We start from the raw sequence: 8,545 nt of genomic DNA on the forward strand, positions 1-8,545 counted from the left end.
AGTTCAACATTTTTTATGTGGTTTAAAAAGATTATAAACCTAAGCTTGACTCGGAAATAATTTTTTAAATCCGTAATAGTCAAGAGTATCCATGACCTAAGACTTTGACCAATGAATATTTCGGAGTGATTCTGCCATGCTTGCGTTAGACTTTAAAGTCAAACTAAGATTTATAAAACTCTGTTTAAAGGTGATTCTATGGTAAAATATTTTCATGAGAAACTGATACAACAAATACACACAGTTAAAATTCACATTATTATTTTCGAAAGGATATCCCCCGCACGTTAAACATTAAAATAAGTAAAAATATTGTGTATAATGATACATAAATTTTATCTTACTAGCAAGTCATGCAACCCTCAGACTTAAGTACAGTTAATGCAAGCTGAAGCAAAAACTCCATGTACTATTACGCTACATAACTATCATAACATTACCAGTTTAGTTATCAAACTATTGCTACAGTTTATGATCTGAACTTAGCCTTAGTCAGCACCGGTTGTTGGGAATTACCATGAGTTGAAACATATTATAGACATTGCTGCTCTTTGTCTTGATTTTAAATCATGTTTGGTAATCGTAATCGGAAAGCTAAATAATTTTGTTTTAACTTGTATGAAAATTCGGTGTTGTTAAAGTTAGTAAATTATAATTCTAAATATATTTGATCATTTAATTTAAAAACACGTAAATGTTAGGTCCTGTTAAAATTTTATAATGTGTGATTATAAGACTATAAATATCCAAAACTGGAAAATTTACTTATGGGGTTTTTTAAAACTTTAAAAATGAAAATCTTTACAATTTAAATTATCTAGTTGACACTCCACTAATTTCTTGACAATTATTTGCTTTTGAAACACTCTATGTGATCCGTCAAGACGAAACTTTTTAAAAAGTGTCTTAAGTGTCTTAATAGACTACCAACAGGGATAGAAAATATACAGAACCTAAAGGCCTACAAAATAGCAGTCTCTGAATGGCTTTCAAGCTGCGACCTAAACTTACCTTAAAAATTAGATCCCCTGGCCCAAATGATCTGATTCAGGTAAAAATGACTAGGCCTAGGTGGCATCTAACAATACACTGACACAAAATCACACTAACACAGACACTTTTACAAACACTAGATAGTATTCCCTACACCAACACAGACAAAAACCAGGATTTCAATTAGGCTAAGGCTTTGTTAGGAAACAATCATAATACTATGAAGCACATTAACAAACACATATCAAACCCACTATGTTAAGGACACAACATAATTCAATTATTATTATTGTAATTCATAATTGTAATTATTATTATTTTTCTCTGCTTTTTGTGAATTGTGAGAATGCATGCATGCATGGGCGTTTCACAGTGAGTGAGAGGTTATGTTCGTTCGGTCAAACCGAGCGACTAAAGTTTCAGGTTTTTTTTTTCTTCTTTTTTTCAGTCAGCTCAGCTCGGCCGGCGCTGCCAGTGCCAGTCTGCTGTGCAAACAAACAAACAGTTCAAACATGGTCTACGATCCATGAAAAACAAAGAGGACCAAATATGAGCAATCCAAAGAATTCCGTAGATTATAAAGCAATATTTATGTCACTACATTTTAGATTTTTTAGTGTGCTGCCAACTACTTTGTTTTAAGTTAAAGTGCCTGCCACAAACCGCCGTAGAAATATAGTACAATTAAAAAATCTTTGTTCAAAAAAAGAAAAAAAATGTAAATTATTTGTTTGTTAGCCTTATATTGTATCAATTGGACCTCACCGACAAGTTTTATAAACTTGGTGAGGCCAAGCTGTTGTGATTTTCATAATAAATATATTTGTATTTGTATTTGTATTTGTAAGATTACTTCTTTGATGAGAAATTAAGCCAACGTAATAGCATCAATACTGCGAGTATTACTTTTATTTTATTATTATACGTTTTCAGCTTTAGGCAAAGTAATTACTGATATCTTTGTCATAAATATGGACTATCCCTCCAACTAAATAAAGTATATTTCAACGTCATTTATTACCTATTTTACATTAAATTATGGTAAGAACTTTTTACTATATGGAAAAAAATTAAAATAAATATTATTTTTAGCTCCTTATTATATTTTATAATAGTTTCTTGGTTTATATCATCGGTGTTAATTTGTTGACCAAATATCAATAAATGGGTCATGAGTCACATTGATAGCATAACTAAAACTAATTTCATATTACTTTGAATATACTCTAGTCAAACCAGTTTATGAATAAACCTACGGAATATGTATTGTTGGCTATGCATGTTCTTACTAGTTTAGTGAAAAGCCACTTAAGTTTCCATAATGTAAAAAAAAGAAAACGGTAAAATTGATAGAATAATCGGATTTACCAGCTTCTAACAAAACCTACAAAATTAAACGCAGAAAGACATAGCGTGTGAACATTTCACAGCGAACAAATTTGAAAACTAATTTGAAACTCATTCATTAATCGCAATATAAAGTCAATAGTTTGAATATTCAATGAGACTTTCATATGAAATTCGATAGCTTATAACAAAGTAAACTAAAAACTAAAGATACGTCGAACGAGTAAAGTTTATTTTTCCAATTGATTGGAATGTTCTTTGAGTTCGCCTCTGGGTATGATTTAAATAATGACGTGGGTGCTGCTTTATTGAAAATTTCAATGTTTGTAGTAAACCTATAAATCTTCAAACTCATATATTTAGACATTTAAGCCCTATTTACAAGGGTCTCAAAGGGCTTTTCTTGGTAGCTGTTGAATATTAGGAATGCTAAAAAAGTTTTAAAATGAAATTGAATCAGTTTTGACTTATTTTTAAGTAAGTTACATAAGCATACTTAAACAAATATTGTATGGCCCGTAAATAGTAATTTTATAAGAAAGATTATCGCAAAAAGGTATAATCTAAACTCACAGCGTTTAGATTAAAGTCGTAAGTAACGCCTTGAAACACCGGTAGTGACGTAAGCCTTTACAGTGGACAGTTTATGTTGTAATGAAACAGAAAATTATATGACCTATACAAAATGAATGGTAGACTAAATAACTATACATGTTAACAAATTGATTATCCGACGACAGATTGAACATATATCTAAATATTTTTTCTGTAATGGAATTTAAAATCATTTATATAGGCCTACTATGTGCGCCTAAAGTTAACCATGTAAAGTAAATTTAATTGACTTGAGGTTATGTGTTAAAGGATTTTACCGCGTTGTAAATTAAAGTCGTTTGTGTTATATTCAAATTATAAAGGTAGTCGATTTCAATTAGTCATATCGTTATTACGATTATATATAAGTTAAAATAATTTGACTGAGATACTTAATCATTTATTAATTGTTTTAAATATATCGATACCAATTTAATGATCTCCTGCAGTTTTAAACTATAAGAATATAATTCTGAACAACCACGAAGCTGTTAGTGCTCCAACTTGCAATACAAATTCCGGTCGTATCTTTTCCTCAACATCTTTTATTGACAATTATTATCAATATCTTGATTTTAAAATACAATACCTTAAAGTAAATAAATTTAAATCAAATCAATTTCAATAAGAACCTAGAGGTGTATTAAAATATATTTAGTAAACCTTTATCATGGACAGTTTAGAACAATTATTGTTTAAATTTATTCATATTAGGAAACTTAATGGTAAAAATAACTTATATTTTTATGCAGCTACTCCGTAGAACAGTTTTATAATTATCATAAAAAAATATAATGCGTGGTTATTTAACATTTTTATTTCATCTACAACATAAAACGGGAGGGATCAGATTGGTAAATAGTATATTTTTTTGTTTTTTTAACTGTTTTGATTTATTAATAGTTGTACCCTTTACAAATTTATCACTATTTGTGTGCTGTTCAGAGGTTCATCGCGGATATTTACTACCACGATGGTAAAAAACAATACACAAATTTCCGGCATCTGGAATCTGAACCCGTCCTAAGGTGAAAAAAAACTTTAAAAAAACTTTTCCACGGAAGAAAAAACTTTTTAGGTAATGGAAAATGTCCGCAATAAACATTTGAACAACTTTAACTCACCATCACGAACAATAAACTTCAAACAAAGGGTATTTGCTTAGTATGAAAAAATAATGATATTTTGTACTCAGACCACACCAATATTTGTGAGGGGGTTTAGTTGTGAAATTACGTATGCATAATTAAGTTTCTAATATTTCTTTGGACAAATTTGCTTGGTTTTTTTTATAACTAGTTCCTATTTTAAGGTGAATTCAGCTATGCAACGCCTCAACATAACAATATTATACCTTTTGTAAGACTATTATTAAAATAGTAAGGTTTTCCGATCAACGAGCCATTGAATAACAATCCTTTCTTTGTACCGACTTAGAAACAAACCTAATTTAACAAGACATGGTGCAATCTATCAGGAATGGGGTATCCTAAACTTCGATTTTCTGATTTAGTAAACAAAACAAGGTCATATTTATATTGAGCTATAAAATACTGATAGTTTTATCGCATACAAGCCATTAAAGTTAACAACGGCCAAGCCATAAATCAGAGTCAGCTGGTGATCACGTGACTTACTGCTTGTGTTACTGCTTGGTGTTGTTCAAATTTGCCTATAGTTAATTATATTACAATTTATTTTATACAATTTTTTTTTTAATTTTTCATTTGAATCATACAGTATGCACGAATCCACGAAATATCCACGAAATAGCTATATAGTTACTAAATCTGACACATTCCAATGACGAAAAATTAGAGCAATTAAAGAATTAATTATTTAATTATTAAAGAATGTTTAATATTATAATGTATAGTAAAAAGTTTATGTTTTTAAAATGTACAACTCTTCATCATAACCGTGAAAAAGTTCATATTTATAGTCATCTAGTTGCAATAGTGTCGGATTCGAAAATCTCAGATGTAGTTATAATAAAATTGGAACAAAAAAACCCATATTTTATCGAATACACTTAGATTTTTCACATGCTATATACAGTATTATAGAGCATCTTGCTTTTAAAAATATACAATTCAAATTAACTAGTACCAAAAAAGCTTAATTTTTTCTTTAACAATCATCTGTATTTTAATTTCGCCTTTACTCTAGTTCTCCCAGATTGCAAATGTTATATGGACTTAAGTTTTTGCCTACTTTATTATTTTACACTTATAACAGTAAATACTGTACTACGTCATATCAACGTAAAATTAAGTGTCTTACTCCTTTACAATGTAAAACCTAGTTCTGGTGGAGATTACGGTAAAAAGCTTTATAGATGTTTGAAAGGATAAGCGTAATGCATTATATATAAGGGTTGAAGCGCCCTGGTCAGCAATACAGCAATTCCCCATCCCTCTTACGGTGAACGTATTTGATGTTTTATGATAAATTATCCTTCTCATAAACTTGAAGTATTAAAAAATATAATTCACATTTGTTTAAAATTTAAGAAACACATGGGTTAAAATATAAAAAAAAAACATTAGCCGATCATTGGAAAACGTAAAATACCCCCGCCGCAGCAAACCTGCAGACTAAGCGAATTTCAACTTGTCTGATTAAGTTACTAAAATATTTCCATAAATAAGACATATATATTTCTAATTTAAATTATATTAGATTTAACGAGTGCTTAGGTTTGCTGCTACGAGGAAGGTAAAAAGTGTTTTTTGACCATATGTCAATAGTATAGGATGAAATGAATAAATTTGCCAAATTTTATCAACATTATATCCATAAACAAGTAAATTACAACAGTTTTCATTTTCTCCATAAGAATAACATAGGAATTTTAAATTACACTTTTTTTAATTTTCTCATACAACAGCGCTTCAATATACTAAATTATTTATTTTTTAAGCCCTACAAAATGGTTGAGAATGAAATTACAATTTTTTTTGTTTTTAGGGGGAAAAAAATGGGAAAACCCCATTTTTACCCCATAAACTCCCCATAAACCCCTGTTCCCATGGTCCGATTATGCTGGTTCGCGAACCCGTTCGAATAAACGTAGGTTTACACGTTTGTACCAAATTTCATCAAAATCGGATCATTTTTGCTCGAGTTATCGTGCTAACGGACACATATAAATAAATATATCTAACAAAAACCACTAAGTGGTAACACTTTCCCCGCCAAGTCAGCAATCCAAAAAAGATAATAAATCATTACTTTTTCCGCCAAGAAAAACAATGTAATGTATGTAAGTTTGGCAACTTGGCGGCAGACTTTTGCTCGATCACTTTAAAAATACCATAAAACTAGTTTCATTGAGCAAGTATCTCTCCCATTAGTACATTGCTAGGTGAGAGCTTATTTTACAAAACTTGACCTTATTTGTGCCACATTTCATAAAATCATAATAGTGATGGTTTTATATTTACTGATTACCTCGAAATTATTATACTTAGTTGGACTAATTAATTAGAGAAGTTGATTTGTGAAATTATCCACGAACGTAACTTAAATGAAAAAAAAAACCAAGCAAAAGTCTGCCGCCAAGTTGCCAAACTTACATACATTACATTGTTTTTCTTGGCGGAAAAAGTAATGATTTATTATCTTTTTTGGATTGCTGACTTGGCGGGGAAAGTGTTACCACTTAGTGGTTTTTTGTTAGATTTTATTTATTTTTGTAGAAAATTAACCGTTCAAATAAAAATACTCTTTTCTCTGAAAAAAAAAATAAATTTTAATGCTAAAGTTGACTGAACTCTCGATCTTCCGGTAGTCTTTGCAGAGGGTACCGGTTTTGTACTCTCATCCTGCACTTTTTCGACATTTTTGGTCTGGCACCACTTCCTGTCTCTCACATAAGGAGCCGAAGAGGAGTCACAACTTGTGTTGTAAAGTGGAAGGTCAGACCTGTACTTCTGCCTTAGTCTGTTGTATTCGAGAATGGCGGATTTCTGAGGCTTCACATCTCTTGGGTTAAAGTTAATAAGATGAAGCCCTTCTAATGAAGTCACTCGTGACAAGGCAACATATGATTGGCCACATGTAAATATGGACTCCCCAATATCAATTATTACGCTATTTAAGCTGAGGCCCTGGCATTTGTGAATTGTAACCGCGTAGGACATCGATATCGGGAATTGCTCTCGATACACAAATGCGTTATCCATCACTTGAAACTTGACGTTTACTCGCTGTAGGTGATGGGTAATGCCACAATCAAAGTTAATTGTCACTGAGTCTACGTCATCAGAATTGTCTGTATTAAACCTCAACCCCGTTACTGTTCCAATGGCGGAGTTAACTAGCCCCACAGTGACGTCAATGTTTCTAAGCAACATAACTTTAGCACCAACCTTAATAGGAATAATTTTCTCCATACCAGCCGTTCTGCTGCAGTCAGAGTTGTAAGAGGACAGTATCTTTTTAACTTTGTTTTGTTGACGAGGTAGACAGTCAACTGAGTCTTTTGCAACCAAGTTAACGACAGGACCACTTATTCTATTGACCATTTCATCATTTATTATGGAGCATTGGTAACCAGTTGAACAAAGACACACAGAATTGTTGGGAAAAGCAGACAAGTAATCTCCTAATAGAGAAAGGTTTTCACAAGCAGTTTTTCCATTAAGATGTATTTTCTTGCTTTCAATTAGACGGATGTCCTCAACGGTCATATTGCCTACTCTGACTTTGCTTAACACATCAGCAAACTTAGAATCTTGAGCTTGTCGCATGTTTGTAGTAAGTTCATCATAAGAGAACTGTTCAGACCAGATGTTAACACAAGACAGAGAGCCAACAAAAGAACTAAGTTTGCTACTGTCAAGTTCAATGAATGGGGAGTCTTCGTGTACTGGTGGAAGTTGTAAAAGGTCTCCAAAGAGCAGTATATGTTTTTTACCAAACCAGCCGTTACTTTGGTCTGAGGTGTTGAATATTTCACACAATCTGAGATTTATGTACATCAATGTTAGATTGGAGACCATGGACACTTCGTCTATTATGAAGAGCACCACATCTTTCAGGTTGGATCTCAACATTTTTAAAACATCATCAGTAAGAGCTTTGTACTTTGGAGTTTTTCCATGCTCAACTGGCAGCTGAAACACTTTGTAGATCGTAGAACCATTGATGTTGTAAGCACTTAGTCCTGTGGGAGCTGATATTGATGTAGAGGCTTGAAGACATTTTTTAGTCCAAGAGCTATTAAAATGCAATTAAAACATAGCCATGGTATCTTACCAAATGGTCCTAAGAAATGTTCTCAATGTTCTTAAACTAGATCTCTTCACTACACATAAACAATGCTGCTCTTTTTGTAAACATGAAAAAGACAACAAACACGTTTTATTTACAGCTGTTAAAATTATTAATACAATGTTAAAAGACTTAGTTAAATAATTTAGCTAGTATCCTAGTATATAATTATATAGAAACATATGTATAAAATGTGATTGCATCTGGTGGCCTACTTAGCACCAATTTATAGTTGACTTAAAATTCGGGCAGATGAATATATTTTATTCTTTGTACTTTATATTTCATTGCTAAGATTTAATTATGATTTAAATGCTTATTGTTGTGAGTTCAA

The 8,545-nt window shown here is 31.4% G+C and overlaps 1 protein-coding gene across 1 annotated transcript; it reads right to left on the reverse strand.

The window, feature by feature from the left end:
* Positions 1–1,412: 1,412 nt before the first annotated feature.
* On the reverse strand, positions 1,413–7,994 carry LOC128984874 (ATP-dependent DNA helicase PIF1-like). Its single transcript, XM_054404245.1, has 2 exons — positions 6,744–7,994; positions 1,413–1,478 (listed from the first exon to the last, which is right to left on the reverse strand). The coding sequence occupies exons 1-2, from the start codon at positions 7,992–7,994 to the stop codon at positions 1,413–1,415; spliced, it is 1,317 nt and encodes a 438-aa protein (XP_054260220.1).
* Positions 7,995–8,545: the final 551 nt, after the last annotated feature.

Source organism: Macrosteles quadrilineatus, unplaced genomic scaffold (assembly GCF_028750875.1).
Source record: "Macrosteles quadrilineatus isolate MER2022 unplaced genomic scaffold, UCM_ALF_1.0 Scaffold_2__2_contigs__length_208266976, whole genome shotgun sequence".
In the NCBI taxonomy this organism is placed as follows: Eukaryota; Metazoa; Arthropoda; class Insecta; order Hemiptera; family Cicadellidae; genus Macrosteles; species Macrosteles quadrilineatus.